The sequence below is a fragment of the Dipodomys spectabilis genome, unplaced genomic scaffold (assembly GCF_019054845.1).
Source record: "Dipodomys spectabilis isolate Male_0828 unplaced genomic scaffold, ASM1905484v1 ptg000145l, whole genome shotgun sequence".
NCBI classification, from domain to species: domain Eukaryota; kingdom Metazoa; phylum Chordata; class Mammalia; order Rodentia; family Heteromyidae; genus Dipodomys; species Dipodomys spectabilis.
In genome coordinates, this window is record NW_024870822.1 from 6,618,382 (window position 1) to 6,640,391 (window position 22,010).

The 22,010-nt window shown below is 45.1% G+C and overlaps 1 protein-coding gene across 1 annotated transcript; it reads right to left on the minus strand.

Annotated features, from left to right (window-relative positions):
- Positions 1-2,142: 2,142 nt before the first annotated feature.
- Positions 2,143-13,010, minus strand: Rcn1 (reticulocalbin 1). Its single transcript, XM_042691391.1, has 6 exons — positions 12,680-13,010; positions 7,708-7,901; positions 6,622-6,800; positions 6,136-6,196; positions 3,300-3,499; positions 2,143-2,369 (listed from the first exon to the last, which is right to left on the minus strand). The coding sequence occupies exons 1-6, from the start codon at positions 12,931-12,933 to the stop codon at positions 2,262-2,264; spliced, it is 996 nt and encodes a 331-aa protein (XP_042547325.1). The 5' UTR covers positions 12,934-13,010; the 3' UTR covers positions 2,143-2,261.
- Positions 13,011-22,010: the final 9,000 nt, after the last annotated feature.

Sequence of the window (22,010 nt, forward strand, 5' to 3'; positions counted from 1 at the left end):
GACTTGAGAGGAAAAACAATGCTCCAAATACATCTAGTGTCCCACTATGGGCAACTTAATACACCAACAATGATCACCTTTTGCAGAGAAACAGTGTGAACACACCTTGCAATTATGTGCTTATTCAAGTTACATGTTACTTTTACTATTATTTTTTCTTTAGGTGCACTAGGAGTCATGCTTGAACTCAGCCTCTTAATTCTCACTTGGCTTTTCCACTCAAGGTTGGTGTTCTACCATTTGAACCACACCTCCATTTTTTTTAAAGTAGACTCAGGGACTTTTCTTCCAGGGCTGACTGCAAAAATCTTGATCCTCAGATCTGTCTCCTGAGTGGCTAGGATTACAGGTGTGAACTATCAGAGCCAGGCTATGACACTATTTTCTATTTCCCTAAAGACAGACATTTATTATCTGACAAAAGAGAAGTCTCCCACACATTTCCAGGTAAGAGGAGTTTATTCTCATTTCCTGACCATATAAGCATGTTAGGGGTCAACAAAGGAACAGAAGATATGTGTGAAAACCAAGAGTTTTAGATTTGAAGTCTTCCTCCACTATTCAATCATTGTGGCATCTTGGGCACACTGTGTAACTTTCTATCCTACAAATGTTAGCGAGGATATTTTCTTTGGCTACAACTATCAAAGTTCCATTTGTTCAACAAATAATGATAGAGTGGAGTGACACTCTACTGTGCTAGATCCTAGGAAAGAGCAGCTGATGTGATACAAATGGTGTTCTCATAAAGCTTGTATTCTAGCTTGGAGCACAGGAATGATGTGCAAACAAGATGTCAGGTGGTGTTACTGATGGAATGGTGTCCCCCAAAGATATACCCATGAATCCAGCCCAGGAAAAAATAAGAAAGTTAACAAGACCCCCTTCTTAACAAACCTGGCCTGGTGGTTCATACATGTAATACCAGCTACGTGGAAAGTATAGAAGAGAACTAAGACTTAGGGATGGCCCTGGGCACAATCAAAACCTAAATGCAGAAAAGGCTGGAGGTGTGGACCAAGTAGTTGAGCACTTGCCTAGCAATCACATGGCAACAAGTTCTAATCCCAGGACCACCAAAACAACCAAAACACAACCTGTAGATACTCTAACTACATAGAAAGGGAAAAATGATAAGCCTATAGTAAGGAGTAAATACAGATTATATTCCAAACATGCCAGTAAATGCATTAAGGGCCCCAGATCCTTTACAATCACATTCATCACAACTTACCCCTCCATTTAATTCTTTATGAAAAATGCTGTCACGAATAGTATCAGTGAGGTCAAACACAACAGGACACAGTAACAAATCCTCAAGATGATCCTTTATTCTATTGTTTCCAATATATCATTTCTTATCATTCACTCAAAGGCTCAGAACATCACTGTGTCCCACCTCTATAGTGTAAGCCGTCCTGAGGTGGAGCTGAGGATGTGAGTTCACTGGATGAATACCCTAGAATCTCACAACTTCATTTCAATTCAGAATCACTGAGGAAATGGATTATATTTCTAGCCACTACTTCAAAGATCAGGTCTACCTCATTTCCATGTAAAGAAAATCTTCTCAAAAATACTTAAAGGTCTCTCCATGTTGGTATAATTCTTCAAATGCCCAACCTCCATCATTTCCCTACCTCTAAAATTCCTTCCTTGTTCACATTATCTTTTTTGATTGCTTTTTATAAAAACAGCAAACAAAAATCTGGATTAATTATGCACCTACAGAAAAATGCACAGAGACTTGTATACCACTTATAGTAACAGTTCAAAATAGGTCAAGAAAGAATCAAAAATCTTAGACTTGCTCTGAAATAAGTCTAAGGAAATACCACTGACTGTTTAACAGTGGTAAATATTTTTTAAAAAAATATGATAGTTCACATACACAGCAGTCACCATATATGCTACCGCCCCCCCCCCAAAGTTCTGAGTAGCAGAACTTTATCGAGTTTCATTACCCTTTTACTTACATTTAGTGGGAAAAAAACAATAACTCTTTGGAAGTCATGCTGTAGCAATGTATCCCCGTGGAGCACTGTAATTTGCTATGATTCTAATGTGTTTTTAGAAATCTTACTGAAAAAAAAAAGTGAGGATCACTTTCCAGTAAATATGGAGTGAAAAGTAATTTTTTTACCCCAATCTGAGGTATAATGCTTTTTTAGGGATACAATTGCTGTAAATCAGATGAAAATAGCGACCACCCAAGACAGTAAGAGACCTCAGACAGTCTGCCTCATTACAATGAATGTCCATCAAAGTTCATCGTGATTTTTTGTGAGATCCTCCCCGTAATTTGTAGCTTGACTTCCAACAAACATGTTCCAGTTGTCCAAGATCTCCTCTTTAGTTAGCTTCTCATCCTGTGAAGAGAGGGAAGAGCCATCATGGGAGGCCAGGTAAGCATGAACCTGTTGTTGGGTGAGACATTTGTTATATCTTTGATTTAAAATGTTTCCTCTTCTGTTACGTGCTGCACACCTCCAAAATGGAATAACTTCATGCTGTAAAAGCTGTACTCAAGGGTCCCGGCTCAGTACCTGGGTGACTCAGAAGCTGGAATCCATTAATATCTACAGGCAGTGCAGGTGTTCCCAAAGCAACCCTGAGGAACCCCACTGCCCTTGAGGGCCAAACTTGTCTGTACTCTGGGGACCTTGTGGCAACTGCAAAGTGGGATGAGGTAGAAGAATTTTGTCTTAATCTTACTTATAGATTTTAGCTGCTCCATCCATCTATCCATCATCTATTCCAGTGTTTTAGGATTTAGCTGAGGACCCTCCACGTACTAGGCAAATGCTCTATGACTGGGCTGCACCCACATTCCTGCTTTATTTGATAATTGGGAAGTGCTGGCCTTGTCTCTAGAGAAGGAAGCTTGCCTGAGCCTGTCTGGCTCCAAGGAGCTCTCCTTTCTCAAGTGGGATGGGCTTCCTTGCGAAGTTTGAAAAGTTTCCGGTGTGTAAACAGATGAGTATACTTATGTCAGGACAGGCGAGGCTTACTTCTTCTATCCGTGTCCCGCCCACATCAAACCAAGTGAGTGGTTCTTTAGTCTTAACTGGGTAACTTCATTTACATTTATAGCCCATAGCTAGCTCTATTTAGGAAAGCCTAGAGTTCACTGTGGGCCTTCATGGTATTAGCTGTTGTTTCCAGGTCTCTACTGTAGGGCAAGAAACATCAACAAGGATACAGCCACCTTGGCCAATGCTATCACCAAAGAAGCAAGTAACACAAATCTTACATAAACCGTCTCCTTTCGATCAATGTGATAGCAAAAAGCAGAATACCTTGTTTTTGTCTGACTCATACACCAGGTGCCTGGCTTCTGCCTGTGCATGGTCATAATCTTGAGGGAGGATCCAGTGTCGGATCTCATCCTTGTCCAGTTTCCCATCCTTGTTCTGATCCCGGAAGTCATTGAACTGCTCCCGTTCTGACAAAACCCAGTCTGGCTCAGGGCCACTCTCCTCATGGGAAAACATGTCAGCTAGAAAGGAAGGTTGTTCTTAGTTACAAAGCACACATAGGAAGGTAAAAGCCTGCCCCCCCACCCCAAAAAAATACTACCCTTGAGGTACTAACCCATTAGAGACCTAGGTCACAACTGGAGGCCATGCATTAGGTACTTAGACTGACCCATCATGAAAGCCACGAAGACAAGACCTGACGTTAGGAGCCAGAAGATGAATCTTAGCTCTTGACTCAGTTCAGGGATTGAGATTATGTTACTGAACTCAGTGACTAAGATCTCAGTGTGTCTGTACAATGGAAATAATAATTGATAAACCACAATGATCAAATGGCACTAAAAGATGAAAACTATCAATGACCAACACGGAGCACTTACTATAGTCCAGGTCACATGTCAGGTATTTTACATACTCTTTTTCATTTGATTTCCTTTGCAAGTTTTGTAAAATAGGTGCTACTGTTATTCATACCTTACAGGTGAACCTGAGGCTCAGCCCCAGCCTGCAGCGCACCGCCAGTCTGAGTGGGAAGACCCTGGGAACATGGGTACTTCCCTAGGCTCTGGGCTCACTGGCATCATCATTTCTATCATTCCAAGGGCTTTCACAGAACATCTCATTTCATCCTTCTAGCAGTTTTCTGGGACAGATCCTTCCTCTCCACAGGCAGAGCAGCAAGGAAAGGAAATGACTACCACTGGGTCTTCTTAGCAAACAGAAGCCCTATTTCTCTATGATGGAGAAATTTAGAAAGAATGGGAGAGAAGACAGGCAGTCAGACAGATCCAGAGAAAAAGAAAGAGAAAGGGGAATGTCATGTGATAGAAGGAGCAGGTAAAAGCAGGAGCAGAGGAAAAAAGTATGGCCCAGGCCCTGAGTTCAAGCCCCACAACTGACAAAAGAAAGCGAGAAGAATCATGGCTCTTAGCTATTTAAGAGGAGCTATCCAAAGAGACGGACACCTGATATTTACATACTGTCACACTGCTTCTGACAAAAGGGTTTTTTTAAAAAATTGTTATTGTAAAGGTGATATCCAGAGGGGTTTACACAAGTCAGGTAATGAGTACATTTTAACAAAGGGTTTTTGAATGAGCTAACCAGAACTTCATCTGGTCCCGTAAGGATAAGAGCTATTTATTCTCCTTTTGCAGATAAGGAAACTGAGTGATTATATGACTCCTTCAGAGTCACAAAGCTGGTGGATGGGCAAGCCAAGGGCTCCTGATTCTGCTGCCCTTCTTACTAGTATCACCCATTGGCCATTTTCCTCTTGGCTCTGACAAAAGAGAAAGCCATCCTGGAAATGAAAAGATACTGCCAGTTAGGCAAGGTGAAATAGGGTCTTTCCAAGCACATGTCACCCCAAATTTTATTTTCAAGCCTACTCCCCCTCTCTTACCCAGTATACAGAATGACATGCTTACGTCATGCTAAGCCCCTGAAAAAGTTTTGTCCCTAGCTCGCACCATTATAATGCAGAGTTCAGGGAACTGTTCATCAAAAGTACCACACTGTTTATCAGTCAGTCTTTTCTGTCAGTCTAATTCTACCACCATTGTCACATGACACATCACAGGCTCTGAATGCTTTCCTCCCACAGGTGCCTCATAAGAGGAAGGCTTCAAGGATGTAGCTGTCAGCATCATTATTCTATAAAGTGCCATCAAGATCACTTTAATTACTGCAGCGAGAGCTACCTGTTACCAATGACAGCCAGGCAACAGTGTTCAGCTCTCAGAACTAAATACAATTTCCAATGATGAGTGATGACTTTGCCTGTCCTTGTGTATGGAGTAGCCAAAATAATGTACCCACAAAACCAGAGACTGAGAGCAACCGAGACCCAGTTTTACTTTTGCAGGTAATTAGCTACCTCTTAAGTGTATGTCCAACAAATGTCCCCATCCCTCTTTCATAGTCAATGATTTCCCAGCTTTTTTCCTAATAGAGACAGGGAAGAAAGAGCTGTTGTGAACAGACAGCAGTGAGCAGTGAGCCACAGTAGTTGGTGGGGGTCAGATGGGAATTATCTTGTTGCTGGCACCAGTTCTTTACATTGTGTTCTTTACATTCTGTGACACCAGGAAGGGCTCTAGAGGCTTCTAACTCCATGCAAATCTGACTTTCAGGCTGCCAGCACTCACAGCCATCTGAACATACACTTCTTGTATTCCTACTTGAAGCCCTTCAGAAGCCAACGCTAGATATGGCTGGATTACTGGGCAATTCTGCCTTGGGAAGGAGCTGCGGCCTTTCTGCAGAGAGCTCCAGCTATGCCTTCTCAGGGATTCTAGGCTGGGCCGACCTATGGTCTGAGTTCAAAATCTTCCCCTTCCCACTGTCTACTCTGGCCTGACCTCTCCAATCCCATTTTCCAAGGACAAACCAGGGCTGTGTGATGAAGGGGAACTCTGAGAGCCAAGGAGCCAGCTGCTGGCCAGCCCAGTGGTCAGGCAGCCTGTTGGCCTCTTCTCCACTGAATGAAGCCTACGTTTGCTACCAAGACTAATGTGACACATAGGGCTACCACATGGGGAGGCCCCAGAAGTGACACCAGCAGACTTGTAGCAGCTGTTGAAAGAAGTCTGGGGTAAAGCATTCAATGTGTGGGTGGAGAGAACAGCTGAGCGAGCCCAGTCCAGCAACTCACCAATGTACTCGTCCTGGTCCACAAACCCATCCCCGTTCTTGTCAATGTCCTCCAGGGTTTCCTAGGAAACAATGCAAGATTGCTCTAAATGAATCTGAGCATTGTATGTTGTCTTCTCTGGTTCATAGTTTATGACAAAATGCTTGGCAACTTTTGGCTCATTCCTTTACCTCCCCAGACATTTTATCAGAGAGGGCCGATCAAACCATAAATGGAAGGGATATAAGGAGCTGTCCAAAAGATACATCTGACTGGGATCATCTATAGTGGAGTTGTAGAGTAAAAAACAGACTTTATGTTAAATGGTTTCTGTGGGGGGCTATTTATTACAGCAACAAGTTTGTTCTGACTAGCTTCTTGGGTAGACAGGTATTAAACCTATTGGATTTCACAGTCTTTCTCTAACAAAAAAATCTCTTGGAAGAAGAAACAAAATATAGCTTTCTACCTAGATTTTTCCCAGTCCAGGGTCTTTATTGGTCTTACCAAAACCACAATTTCTTTCATATGCTCAAACTCCTCAGGGTGCAGAAAGGCAGTGAACTCCTCTCGTGTCATTATCAGGTCTCCATCAAGGTCTGCTGCCTTGAATCTTCTCTCATCACGGGGCAGCATCTTTTTGAAGGTGTGATGATCGGAACTATCTTGGAACTCACTGGGATTGCCTACAGGATAGATGGAGAAATACTTAAACTGTGCTACTAAGGAAGGTCCTTCCTTCCAGATCACTAATCCTTCACATCCAAACTGTACACATCAGACTAAAGATCCTGACATACTGAGTTTTAAAAATCCTATCTAGATCAGCTCTAGTATCTCCAAGTCATCCCATAATCAAGGGCCTAATACATGTTTAGAAGCTTGATAGCTAGTTGTTAAGATGGTTTATTCCATACAAAATCAGAATTCCATTGTCATCATATCCTTCTTTGATCTATAACATACACAGGATCCCTAGTTCCCAATACATCCTGCCTAAATACTTGTCTGGGTTTCAAGATTCTCTCTGACTCTGTGTGTGCATCTTGGTTCTCCTCGGGCCTGTTTCCTCACTGCCTCTATCAGGCCCCATTCATAGGTTTGTACTCCATTCTTTGCCTATACTCATTCCTCATTCCCCCAACCCACTGTGTCTTACTTTCAAACAGTACAGTGCTATATCTCTTCCCGCTCCAACTCCTGCACTTTACCCACCATTCTCTATCTCTCTGAGGTCCAAGAGGCCGCCTTCCCTGAGTGCTCCAGAATATTTAATCCTTACTTCCCAAATTTGAGTAGCAATTTGAAATTGTATTACAGAGACACTGCCTTTCGGTGAGCCTCTGAGATTAAGTTCAAGTAGGACAATGGCCTATTAGTGTCTCATACCTTCCCAACATGAATGACTTCACTTGAAGTACGCAGCTCAGTATATCCTCAATAAGCAGAGAAGGATGTTATACAGTAGATTCACACCTCAGAGTTGTGTCATCTGACCCAAGGGGGTGGCCACAATGAGAGAGAAATGGGTCTCCGGCAAGAAGCTTGTTATCTAAGTCCCACCTATATAACTGCTTCTGTAGCACCTCTTACCTAGGTAGTAGCCATAGGTGGCTTGTTTGTATTCTTCCCAGGAAATTTTGTCGTCTTTGTCCCTATCATAATCCTTCCAGACTTTAGCGACGTTATCATAGATGTATCTTTTCTGCACCCGTTTGATCCAAACTTTCAGCTCCTCACTAGTGACAAAGCCATCCCCATCACTGTCAATTCGATCCACGATCTTCCTGTAGTTAAAAAACAAAACCCACAAGGCTATTATCAAGGCTTGTGTGATCTTGCTCTAGCAAAAGATCAAACCCTTGCATAATCTAATGCATAAATTGCAATAGAATCAATGATAGATGGTACTGGGAAGGATCTTAAAGTTTATCTTTTTCGAAGATAATATGTCTTTCCCCCATTGTCAAATAGTGCCAATGGCAGACTTTGCTAATGGACCATGTTCCTCCATCCTGATAAATCTAGATATGACCCTAGAATTCTCAGCTCAGTGCTCTGGTACTGTGTTGACCTAGAAGATGAAACCTATTAGTGTTTTCTACTGTAGGCTAACTCCTAGACAAATGAAAACTGAGACCCAGAGAAATGGGATGACCTTTCTAAGATCACATAGCTAATATTTAGTACAAACTGGAGTTGTATATTTTTTTATAGCTCAACTCCAATGCAAAAAATAGGAAATTACGCATAAACTAAGACAAGTAAGTCATTTGTTTTTGACTTTAGTTCCACCATATTGGGTCACAGACTTAAAACTCAAAGCAGGAAATCAGATCTTGTTGGACAAAGTGTAAAGTGTCCATAGGATGAAAGAACCTGTAGATCATGGAAGCTAATCCAGAAATTTAACCAAATGAGCAACTGCAGGACCCCTGTACTCAGCTCTTAAACAGTGAAGACACTTCTGCCTCCTGGCCTCCCCTGCCAGCCAAAGTCACAGTGGTTTGCCAGTAGATTCTACTAAGGCATTCTAAATGCAAATTCAGAGCAATTTCAGGTTGGAAACACCACAACCATACTGTATATCTATCTCTAAGCCAGATGTTCCCGAGAAAGAATATAATCTCTAGGATATCTCGAGTTGTTTCCCACTGCTATTCCCCATGTTTAAAAGGAGTTTCACCCTACAGGTAGTCCATTTACCTGGGATGAGGCTATACAAGCCAACTATAACTTTGTTTTGTTGTTTGGGGCTGGAATTCTATTCACTTCAGTGGTAAAAATTTCTTGCCAATAGAAGTTCTGATGGACAGTTAATCTTTGATTCATTGGAAGAAACACAAAATGAATTCCTTAGTTCTTCCTAGCTCATAACTAGTACTTCTATAACTCATTACTTTTGGGAGTGGCTCAAAATAAAGCAACAGGGTGAAGGTGAGTGAATCGTCAGTCAATACCTCCTACCTAAAAACTTAGGAAGCTCCATCTCCTGTTTCTCTGGAAGATATGAACAATACTAACAGCTTTAAAGTGTCCCTTACTTCACAATTTAACAGGTCTTGAGACTGAAAGACTTAAGCATGACATGTCCTCAGGGTTGACTCCAGGATTTCCCCACAAGACACAGCAATTTCTTTCAACACTGAGTAGTGCTGAGCCCATCCACCGGGCATTGCTCCAAGTCTGGGTACACACAGAGTGGCAGAAAGTCCATCAGGAATCCACAGCCACCACGGGAACAGTATCTCTGATCAGCAAATACCTAACAAACATCAGACTATATAGCCCTCTTTAAAGGACAGAATAGCATTTAATTTACAACAAATAAGGATCCAGGATATAGGTCAGCCGGACACACAATGGGGGCTCAATAATTACTTGAAGGACAAATATAATCCAAACTGTCTAGCAAAATCTCAAGCCTGGAAGATAGTGGAAAAGGTGGCTGTCACATAGATAAAGCTGAGTGCTTTCATCTGAACACTGGAATCTGAGTCCTGGCTCTGGTTCACTTTATCTGTGTGACCTTGGACATGTGATGTCAGTTTCCCCATCTGTAAACTGACTTCCCAAAAAGGATGGTAAGGAATAAAGGAGGGGAGGAGGGTCTTTCCTTACTATATGCAACAACCTAGGTCAAGGGTGGATGGAAAACTCCACAAATGAAATGAGCGAGGCCTCTGAGAGGCCTGTGGCATCTGGCTACTGAGAGATCCCTTGTCAGGTGCCAACCAAGGCTGCCTGACTGCGTGTGAGGAGAAAGTAATCTGGGTCAGTATATGAAACTAATCTGGGTCAGTATGTAAAGTCACTCATAATTTAAATGTTGGCAAGTGGGTCATTTTTTCCCCCTAAGACTGTATAGAAGGGCACCGTTGGAGATTGCATGTGATCTATGGGTCTGTAATTTGTAAACCTCTGGCCTAGGCATCTCTAGGGGCCCTTAGAGGAATCTCATTTTTAGAAATGATCAGGCAGTATGGACAAATTTGCCTGTGAAGCTCTTCTCTCACCAGTCCAGGCTTGGAGGGGACTCTGAAGGCTGTGGACAGGAAGGTGGTTTATCATACTCAGCACCTCTTCCAAGCTGGACCCAGAATTTCCAAAAGTCCCACCCAGCCTGTAGTCCAGGAATGGGTGAATGTAGCTCCCTATCCATGGCTCAGGCCAGAGACCCAGATGCCATCCTTGCTTCCTTCTCCTGCTTCTCTGCCATACTGAGCCAGAGTGGTACTGGTGTCTGGATTCATTCTCTCTTGCTGCTCATGCTTGTCCTTTCCCTGCCTCAACCCTGCCTGCCTGCCCTGTGCCTCAGTTCCGATCTCCATCCTGTTGTCAGAACTACTTTCCCAACAAGGTTTGGGATCAGGGCATTTCTACAACATATAGAATGGCATCTCATCTCCACCTTTCCAAGACTGGTCCCATTCTTACCCTACTTTTCCCTCTCAACTCCCTTTTCACCTTTCCTGTTCCTCAAGGGATCCATCACTCCTCTTGTCCCAGAACAGAGTTCAAAACCTTTATAAATTGGCTGCTCCTTCTGAAATGCCAACCCTTGTTGTATGCCTGACAAGCTCTGGGGCATTCTGCAAGCTCTGATACGGTGACATGGAATGCTCCTAAGTCTCTCTCTCCAGATCGAAGCCTAGGGACGCTTCCTGGGTGTGCTTGGCAGTGGTTTTAACATGCCACTGTTATACCAATTATGTATGGTATCTGTCCTTCACATTTCAATAGAAGCACTTTAAGGCATAGAGCATAATGTTTGATCTTTTAACTCTCAGATGTCAAACATGGATGCCTGGTACACAGTAGCCAGCCCCGTGTTTGTTGCATGAATAAAATGAATGAAGCCAGACTTTTTTGATAAAGATCAAACCCAAACCAACTACCTCAATCAGCCTTTGCTCTTACTATTAGGTTAACCTAATGGTAAGATGAAGGCATTAAATGAAACTACAGGACCAAAAGCTAAAGTTCCCAATTCCTCTGTTCCCAGTCCTTTCCTACTCTACCTCCCCACGCCTCTTCAGGGACAAAGCACCCACCAAGGCTGCCATCAGGGTTACACAGCAAATCAGTCACCAAGTGCCTCAAAGCCCCACAACACAGTGAATCTGTCAATGGTCTCTATTGTTAAATTCCAAACAAGAAGAGAAAGTACTTCTCTGCCAAATAAAAGGTTAATTGTTTGGAGGTGACTTTGAAGTTCAAAGATCCTTTTATCACAACTTGCAGATGGTACACCTACACAATAGACATCATTTATCCTCCTATGCTACCTGGACATACTGACTTTGGGTAGCCTCTGCAAGCACAGGGGTGGCTATGTTCTTTTTAATTGTAGCGAGACAGGAAGATCCTCCACCACTAAGAAGTTGGTTCTGGAAGCCCTAGTGCCAATAGCCACTGTTCATGAGTGGGCGCATGCACACCCTCCCCAGCCCTGCCTCTTCTGGGCCCATGCTGGCTGCTAGTTTCTAGATAACTCAACACAATACCAAACTGTATCCCCAGTTCTCCTCAGAGGAGAACCAGGGGAGGGTGTACTGAGAGTTCTAGGTTGTTTCTTTCCCAGGTTTGGGTTCCAATTCTACTGCTAAGTTCAAGAACCCCCACCACTCTATAGTCTTTTGTTTTGTTTTGTTTTGGTCCAGCTGTGGGGCCTGAACTCTGGGCCTGGGCTCTGTCCCTTAGCTCTTCAGCTCAAGGCTAGCGCTCTACCACTTGAGCCACAGCGCCACTTCTGGCTTTTTTTTTTTCTGCTTATGTGGTGCTGAGGAATCGAACCCAGGGCCTCATGCATGCAAGGCAAGCGCTCTACCACTGAGCCACCTTCCCAGCCCCACTCTATATTTTTGTGGGGGGTTTTGCCCCTAACAACTAGTTGCCAACGATGTAAGTGTCTGACATTTGCTGGAAACAGAAACAAAAGGCCCAGTTCCCATCTCTGTCCCCTTTTACTCTTCCCCAGATCATTTTGTAACCCCCAAATTTCCTTCCCTACTTAACAACCAGACTTTTTAAATCCCGACTTGAGATTTATGGGACGATTAGTCCCGGTTCCCAGATTACAGACCCGGAATCCAGCCATTTCATCTTGTATCCCATTCCTTAACAAGGGTCTGAAACCTCCTCTCTCCACGTGAGAACGAAGCGAGGAACTGTAAGGGTGGGCAAGAACTGCACTGAAGGGCCACGGTGGACAAACTTCTTTTGTAGACTCTCTCCCCTCCCTTCTGATGCAACCAAGAGGAGGGGGCGGGCCGCTCCGTCCCGGCTCCGGCGAGGCCGCTGCCACGTTCCCCGCGGGAAGCCACCCAGGCCGGGGTGTGGCACCGACCTCCACTCGGAGGTCCGGGGAAAGGGAGGGGGGTGTCCGCAGACAACTTGGCCCAGGCCCGGCCGACCCCCGACCCCGGCTCCACACACGGCGATTTCCGCTTTCGCTTTGCGCTGGGGGATCCCGCGTGGCTCCGGTGCCCGGGGTCCCCGCGGGCACCTGCGTCGCCCACCACCTCCCCCCACTGCCCGCGAGCGGCCCGGGCCGCGGCCTCACCCCAGCCTCTCCTTGCTCTCGTCCGGGGTGAGCTGATCGAAGGTCTTGGAGTCCTCCTTGCCCAGGAAGGCCTCGTGATCGTACTGGAAGCTCTGGTTGTCTTCGGGCGGCCGCTCGCCCAGCTCCGAGTCGGGCCGCACCACGCGCTCCTTGCGCACCGTGGGCTTGGCCCGCAGCGCCCGCGGAGCCAGCGCCAGGGCCAGCAGCAGCCCCAGGGCGAGCCCCAGGCGGCGGCCACGGACACCGCTGGCCATCGTCGTCCGGAGGAGCAGGAGGTGCGGAGCGACCCGACCCGAGCGGTGGCTCCGGAATGGGGGGGCTCGGAGCACGGGGGCCGGGCGGAGGGGGGGCGGGCGAGAGGGAGTGGGGAGCCGGCTGGGGCGGGGCCGGGCCGCTGCAGGGCCCGCCCCGTACCCCGAGGAGGGGCGCGCCCCGCGCTGGCGCGGGGAGGCTGCGGGGGCCTCGCTCACGCGCCCATTGGCCGCTGCGCCGGCGGCGGCCGCGGGGGAGGCCGGGGATCGCGGAGCCACGTCGCCCCGGGCCGGGGTGGTGGGCGTCCGGGGCTGGGGTTTCCCTTCGGCCCCGCCCCGCGATCTCACCCGCGAGGGGGCGGGCCTGGACGAGCCGGGGCGGGACCCTGGAGCGCTCTGTGGGAAACCGGGAAGAAGTTCTTTGTCAAGCAACAGATGTTCCAGGATTAAAAAAAAAAAAAAATCTCTTTATCCAGTTCCGGAGAAGTGTAAAGGCATCAGGCTTCCAACCCAAGACCCGGAACCTCGCTGCCATCTGCGCCCCAGATGAACTTTAAAGCCCACCCGAGTCTTTACTTTTGCACACTCTGAAGTCTGGTTTCGGGTACAGCCGACTGGAAGGGGACGGGATGGGCGTGGCGCCCCGAGGGCCAAGCTCTGGGTAAAGTCTGGCTTGGAGCTGACGGGGATGTAGGGGGGGAATTGAGAACCCGTTCCCCCCAGGACGTCCCAGCAGCCAGGGGGAACGCAGGCCTAGGGCCCAGACCGTGCAGATAATTTGGTTTTGGGTTTTGTTTTTCCCCCCAAAGCAATCGAAATCTCACATCTGTGAAATCATTCCTGCCTGTAGATTGATGCTTCCAGTAGAAGTTCTGTGCCTTGGACCTTCCTGCGATGATGGAAATGTTCTCTCCCTGGGATGTTCTATACATATTAAGCACCCCGCATTGGACAAGGAGCTTAACAGAGGAATTGTATTTTCAGTTTTAACAGCCTCACGTGGCTAGTGACGGTCATATTGGACAATGGAGCTGTTGGCCCTTTTCTAGAAAATGCATACACAGCTCAAAGTGTCAGGGGGCTAAAGGGACTTCTGAAGTTCTAGTTAAGGGTTCCTAAAACAAAAGGTGGTCAAAGAGAGAAGAGCTGGGCCCCCAGGAATATCCTCCATCTTCTGGCACCTCACCCACCTTCCCGACTGTGCCGCTTACCTTTTTTTTTTTTTTTGGTCGGTCCTGGGGCCTGAACTCTGGGCCTGGGCACTGTCCCTCAGCTCTTCAGCTCAAGGCTAGCGCTTGAGCCACAAGCCACTTCCGGCCTTTTCTGCTTATGTGATACTGAGGAATCAACCCCAGGGCCTCACGCATGCGAGGCCAGCACTCTACCACTGAGCCACCTTCCCAGCCCCAACCTTCTGCCTTTTTGAGAAGCCAGTTAAGGCATTGCCAATATCAACATAGATGTAAAGATTTTATTTTTGGCAGCCATTGGTCTCGAACTCTGGTCCTTGGCGCTGTCCCTCAGCTCTTCAGCTCAAGGCGAGTACTCTACCACTTGAGCCACAGTGCCACTTCCAGTTTTCTGGTGGTTAATTGCAGATAAGAATCTTATGGAGTTTCCTGCCCCAGCTGGCTTTGAACCATGACTTAGAACCCTGATCCTCAGAGCTCAGCCTCCTGATTATAGATGTGAGCCACTGGCACCCAGCTCAAAGATCTTTCTTAGGACAACCGCTTTCAGTTTATTCACAAATGATTACTGTGGGCCTATCATGTCCTGAGCACTCAACATTCAATGGGGGAAGTAAGACAGCTATGCTCTGTACAGAGTTATAGCTTCTAGGTAGTTGTTCATTTATCCTGATGTTCATTTGTTCATATATTCAGTAAACAGAATACCTGCTCAAATGGCAAATGAATGTGACAAGCGATCAGAGAGGAAGGCAATCAGGACTATGGGGCAATGTTAGAGGGACAGGTCTCAGACTTAGAGACCACTCACTCAGGGAATGCTTGCTGGAGTAAGGAATATCAGAGACTAGAGTACGGGGTATAAACTGGAGGCAGGAGTGGGAATGTGAGTGTGGCTAGGGGAGAGGGTGAGGGCAGTGGGGCTGACCTGATGCCCTTGTACCTTCCAGGCTGTAAGACCTTCCGATGGAGTCCTTGGCCCCTCACCTGACCTCAAGTGGACTTGAGTTAAGGAGTGCTCTGTTTAAGGCCTCCTTTGACAATCTAGAGACTAGGATTTCTACCAAAGAAGAACATTACTTTTGGTGTGTTAGAACTTCAAATGCCCTTCAATAATGGGCTTATCTGGCAAGCAGGATTTGAATTGGGAAGAGGTGGGAGGAGTTATAGGGAGGGGTGAGGTTAGAAAAATAAAAGGATTTGGTAGGGAATGGGAAGGTGTGTGCTTATTTGTAAGTTTTTGCCAGGGACTGGCCTGACTCACTGGGATTGATGCGGACTATTAAGAATGACGGCAGGCATGTCCTATTCCTTGTTATATTTGATTTCCTGCCAGACACAAGTGGTTTCCAACAGATTGTCTCAGAGGTAGTCTTGGCTCTTGAGGGAATTACTGGAGAATTCCAGCACTGCTGTGAATACAGAAGTATTGATGTAATTTCCCCTGGGCTTGCTTATGCTCTCTCCCCTCTACACTCCCTGAAGAGCTCAGTAAGTCCTCTCAACCAAAAGATCAGGAAAGGTGATGATACAAATAGTCAAGGTATTGCACAGACTAATTGCTCTTTCATTTCTCCCCTGTGCCAGAATGGTGAGACTAATTGAATACATTGTCATCTCTTAGTATAACTTCCTTTCTTTATTATTATTTTTTAATGCCATTATGGGGGCTTGAACTCAGGAACTGAACCCTATCCTTTAGCCTTTTCAGTGAAGGCTGGCATTCTACCTCTTGAGTCACACCTCCACACTCAGTGTTTTTGGTTAAATGGGCATAAGACTCTCAGGGACTTTCCTACCTGGGCAGGCTTTGAACCCCAATCCTCAGATCTCAGCCTCCTGAGTAGCTAGGATTTTAGGCTTGAGCCACTGGCAGTGGCCAGTATAACCTCCATTCATGATAATGAGGAAGAGAGGGAGTTATCTGTAGCAGTGGGTGGAACCAGTACAAAAGGAAAACAGGTTTCCAATAAGTGAATCAATAGGTATTCAAATCTGCTGAATTGGACTACAGGTAACATGATCAAAATTGCATCCCAAAGGTTACTTAAGGCAATGGGAAAACTTTATCATCTTATGTAAAAGTCTTCAGTTATATCAACTTCAGTTTAGTTCTTGTGACTTGAGGCACATCAAGGAATCAGGATTTTTGGTTTTGGTTTCTTCTCAGCAGCCTGGAACAAAGCAGTGTTTTCTCCCTGTATTGGGGGCAGGGACAAAAAACAAAAACAAAAAACACTTTTTTTTTATTTTTTTTTTATTTTATTTGAAAACATACTGTACAGAGGGGTTACAATTACATGGGCAGGATAATGCATACATTTCTTACCAAGCATTGCAGCCTCCTCCTTTGTTTACCCTTCACCTCCCTTCCCAGCCTCCCCCCTCCCCCCCACCCAATCATACCCCCTCCTCCCCCCCACCGACATTGTAAAGCTGGTTTTGACATGACATTTTGTACTTCTCATTGTTGCAACAGGTCCACCTGAATCCTTAAACGACTTGTTTGTCCCCGTCTCCTCCACATGTTATACTGACATAAAATATAGTGAAAGCGGGGGTTACACTGTGGGGGAGGGACATACAAAGCAACAAAGAAATAATATTATAAATGCGTTAGAAACACATGCATGAATGAAACAAAAACATTAAAATACATATTTGAGGGTTCGTTTTCCTAACATCACATTCTCTGACTTTTTCCGCTTGACTCATACCTATACTAGTTATTGCAAATAAGGGAAACCATGGGACCTATGTTTCTTTCTGATGGAGGCATAGAATTCCATTGTGTATATATACCACATCTTCTTGATCCATTCATCTACTGAGGGGCATCTGGGTTGGTTCCATATCTTAGCTATGGTAAATAATGCTGCAATAAACATAGTTGTGCTGGTAGCTTTAGTGTGGTCTTGTTTGTAAACATTAGGGTAAATGCCCAAAAGTGGGATTGCTGGGTCATAGGGGAGTTCTATGTGAAGTCTTTTGAGGAACCTCCATACTGCTTTCCAAAGTGGTTGAACAAGTTTACATTCCCACCAACAATGAAGTAAGGTTCCTTTCTGTCCACATCCCCTCCAGCATCTGTTGTTGTTAGAGTTCTTGATTTTTGCCATTCTAACTGGAGTGAGGTGATATCTCAATGTTGTTTTGATTTGCATTTCTTTTATGGCTAGGGATGTTGAACATTTCTTCATGTGTCTATTGGCCATCCTTCTTTCTTCTTCAGAGAAGTTTCTCTTTAAGTCTTTTGCCCACTTATTTATTGGGCAGTTGTTTCTTTGAGGATTTGTTGGGGGGTTTAATTTTTTGACTTCCAAGTATATTTTAGATATGAGACCCTTGTCCGTTGTATGGCTAGTAAAGATCTTCTCCCAATCCGTGGGCTTTCTATTGATCTTGCTAGCTATGTCATTTGCCCTGCAGAAGCTCTGCAACCTTATACAATCCCATTTGTCCAACCTTTCTTTGATTTGTTGTGTTTCCGGGTCTCTATTCAGAAAATTTCGGCCTGAGCCGAGGAGACCCAGGGTTTCTCCTATTCCATCCTGTAATGTTTTCAGAGTGTCTGCTTTGAGTTCAAGGTCTTTGATCCATTTGGAGTTGATTCTGGTGCAGGGTGATATATAAGGATCTAGCTTTAGTTTTCTACATGTAGTTAACCAGACAAAAAACACTTTTGCATCAGCCTTCTCTTCACATCTCAATGGCAGAATGGTATCCCGTGCCTATACTGGATCTGATGACAGACAACTGAAATGCAAAGTCCCAGGGGTGGGGAACATCTGGCCTGCCCTCAAAATCATTTGGTACTGATGGTCAGGATAGAGACAGACACAAATGCTTCTAACATTCTTCTCCTAGGCTTCCCATGGCCCATTTTCCTGTATGTATCAGGAGAACCAAACCTCTGGCCTGCACCAGATGGAGGCATGCAAAGAGAGAACTTAGGGAGCAGAGGGGAGGGAGGAGAATTAGCTAGGGGAGGGTGAGAAGGAGGTTTAAATGGAGTGGATGAGGAAGTGCTCTCAGAGCCTGGGAGACCTCCCACTATCCCCAGGTGTGCCAGTTACCTGGGTTATAGGTTCTGGGCAGGGACTTCGAGGCAGAGCCAAGTGCTCATGCATGGAGATAGAACAAAGGGAAGGGGTCATTTTCCCCTGGCAGACCTAACACTACCCAGACTATGGTATTTTGTTATAACAATCTGAATTAGACTGAGACTTCAGTGCAAAATAATACATACTGATGATTTTGTATAGCCTGTGAGTGATGTTATAAATATCCAGATGTCCCTTGGTAGACCAAAGGTTCCTCATTCCTAACTGAGGCTGGAAAATACACAGCAACCTCCAGAGCAAAGAACACGGGGATGGCAGTATATGCCAGCAGGAAATGTAATTCACTGCTTCTGTGTGTGGGTTTAAAAGCACTTTCTGCATCTCTGCCTCCTTCGACTGCTCCATTATTCAAAATCATAAGAACTCTTCCAGCCCCAACTCAGCTGTCACTTTCTCCATGATGTTTTTCCTTATGCCTTGAATCAGAATCAATTACTTCTTCAAAGTGCCCAGAGCTTTTGTATCTCACACATAACATTTTTCACAGTCTGATTTGTACTAACAAATTTGCTTCAGTCCCTCCTAATTCTGAAGTCCCTTAAAGGAATGATCCCGTATAATTCATGTCCTTGCTTATAAATCTAGGGACTTGCATATTTACTGCTGTCTCACAGAAATTGGTTACCACAAGATAAATTTACCATGAGTCCAGAGATCAAATCCTTTTTGGTTCACCATTGTATACCAACGACCCAGTACAGGTGCCCCAGTTATATTTATGTGAGTAATCAAGTCATAATTGGCACCAAATTTCTGCTTCTTCTCAAGACAGAGTAAGGGAAGGGCATTTGAGACAAATACACATAAAGGGAAAAAAAGGAAAGAAAGAAGAAAGGAAGGAAGGAAAGAAGGAAGGAAGGATTTTCAAGATGCTAGGTACCAAGCAATGAAGGAAACTTTGATATAGAATGTGAGTCCTAAGATTGGCGCCAGTAGTTCATGCCTGGAATCCTACCTACTTAGGAGGCTGAGCTCTGATAATCATAGTTGAAAGCCACCCAAAGCGGATAAATCTGACATACTATTATATCCAATTAACCAGCCAAAAGCCAGACGTGGAAGTGTGGCTCAAGTGGTAGAGCACCAGTCTTGAGTGAAAAAGCCAAGCAGGCATGAAAGGCCCTGAGTTCAAGCCCCAGTATCAGTGCAAACAAAAAAAGAAAAAACGAAAGAGAAGAAGTCATCCTGTGATTACCCAGATAATTCCCCTGAACAGAATTTGCAACCATCGTACAAAGTGGAAGAACTAAGATGAAGCCTGTAGCTTCTTGAGTTGAAGTGACAAAGATGAACGTCTAGAGAAAACAAGTAAGTCATCTCTTAGGCTAGCATACCAGGGAGGAGATATATTCAGAAAGAACCCTAAAATCTGCAGAGTGCCCCGCTTGAGTATTTAGCAGAGCACTGATGAGGTGTGCACCTAAGATGGAGGAATGGATAATGTGAAGGGTTAAAGGGAATGTGAGTACCAGGACCAGTACCTGTCCCCATCGGTCAGACCAGAAAAATGTGCAATTTGCTGGACACTGGGTAGAGAACTTAATAAGATCTTGCTTCAGAGGCAAGTAATATCAATTCTAGATGGATACCATTCCTAAAAATGCTTAACCAAACTTAAAAACATAAAAGATGCAACTGTTTCTAAGTAACTTTGTCCCAAAGAAAAAGCTCACAAAAGTTTATAGGGAAAAAAAAACCCAGCACATCATAAAGGAAAATGACAATTTCTCACATCCAAAGACCTGAAAAAGAAGTTGGCTTGGTGACATATTCCTATAATCCCAGAACTTGGAAGGGTAAGGCAGGAAAATACGGAGTTCAGGGCCAGCCTGGCTATACGTAACAAGAGCATCATAAGCAGATGGATAATCTGATATGACTGCTATCTTATAAGGGGAAGACCAGAATGCCCCAGAATGTAAGCACTGAGGAAAGGCCATGTGATCACATGACAACCTGGTAGAAGGCAGCTAGGTAATTTGATAGGACTGGTGTCCTTGTAGTGCCCTTGAACACAAGCACTGGGGAAAGGCCCTGTGATCATGTGACAATCTGCTGAGAAGACAGCTATCTGTAAGCCAGGAAGCAAGATTTCACCAGCACCTTCATCTCCAATGTCCTGCCTACAGAATGTGAGAAAATACATTTTTCTGTTGTTTAAGCTACTCAGCCTGTGGTATTTTGTTATGGTAGTCCACGTAGGCTGACATACCTGGCAATTAATTATGTTTCATGATATGCCCTAAGGTTATAAGCAGATGGAGAGGAAAATACCAGTGGAAAAGGGGAAGCTTTGTGAGCCAGGGGCTGGGAAGGTGGCTCAGTGGTAGAGCGCTTGCCTTGCATGCATGATGCCCTGGGTTCGATTCCTTAGCACCACATAAGCAGAAAAAGCCAGAAGTGGTGCTGTGGCTCACGTGGTAGAGTGCTAGCCTTGAGTTGAAGAGCTGAGGGACAGTGCCCAGGCCCAGAGTTCAGGCCCCACGACCAACAAAAAACAAAACAAAACAAAAAAACAAAAAACAAAAGTGAGACAGTGAAGGAAATAGATAAAGCAAAGCCGGGAATTGGTAGATCCCTTGGTAATTAAAGGAAAGGTAGGGACTCTCATCTAAAACTTTACATAAGCACAAGACTCTGAATTCATTTCAGCAGCTCCATGAACCCCCTTAGAATGTCTCATAGATACCTCATGAGCCCCTGGGCTCTGTCTTGCTTAATCTCTGCCCCAGGGAAAACTGGTGGGACCAGAACCAAGAGCTGTGAGGGTGACTCATCAAGAGTTAACAGGAAAGAAGGACGGTCAGGCCGCATTCTGAGATGGAGGAAGGAGGAGCTGTGGGCCCTCGGGTGTTCTGAGTCAGTCCCCTCCAGTGTGTGAGGAGGTAGGGTAGAGGTGCTGAAGACTGACAAGGTTAAGATCTACTCAGATTAAAGCAAAGGATGAGGAAATAGGTAGGAATGACCCATAGTTAGACAGTCAGCTGGGGTCAAGTTAGGATGGCTATGGCATCCATCTGCCTGCAGTGCAATGGGGCTCTGGAAGGAGGATGTTAGCAACAGCAGCAGTGGTGGCAGACATTTTTTTTTTAATGGAGGTGGGATTTATTGCAAGTTAAAAGTTGGCAGGGAGGACACAGTATGAGCCTATTTGCTTTCAGCTAGGATTAACTTTAAATAAAGATCTGATTGCAAATGTCAGAAAAAGAAGGAGGACTAGAGGCAGAGGGATAAAGAAGAGGACAGGAAAGAGAGAAAGAGGGAGAGGGAAAGAGAGAAAGAGGGAAGGAAGGAAGAAAAGAAAGAGAAAGGAAAAGAAAGGAAAGGAGAAAAAGACAAGGGGAAATTTGTTTTAGCTCTTGAAGAATTAAGGGATTGGATTTACCTGGCCTGCCCTGTAGCATTGGATTTCTTACTCTGAGTAGATGAAATCTAACACCCTGTCAGTAGCAATTAGAAAAGTTCCCTTGTTTCCCTAAGGGTCCTTACCAACCCCTGGAACCTTGGCAAGTTGGATGCAGAAGATCTGTGCTCTGCCTCAGTACATGGAAAATACAGCTTCCCCATCTCTCCCCTTGAAAGACGAAGCTCTAAGGCCTCCCTGGCACTAACAGTAGGCCAGAAAAATGAAGTTCTTTAACCTCTAGGAAGGTGTAAAGACACTTGCACCTTCAGAGCTTCTTTTCTCAGTGGGATACAATTTGCTGCTTTAGCTTAGTCATAAACAACGGGACCCAATTCTGGCCAATGAGGAGAGAAAGAAATG

What these genes read in the sequence shown, in the direction of transcription:
- Rcn1 (XM_042691391.1), bottom strand. Translation starts at nt 12,933, where the DNA reads ATGGCCAGCGGTGTCCGTGGCCGCCGCCTGGGGCTCGCCCTGGGGCTG. An exon ending in CACCTATGGCTACTACCTAG is followed by an intron (nt 6,801 to 7,707) that starts GTAAGAGGTGCT and finishes TCTATCCTGTAG; the next exon opens with GCAATCCCAGTGAGTTCCAA. An exon ending in GGACCAGGACGAGTACATTG is followed by an intron (nt 3,500 to 6,135) that starts GTGAGTTGCTGG and finishes CTTCCTTTCTAG; the next exon opens with CTGACATGTTTTCCCATGAG.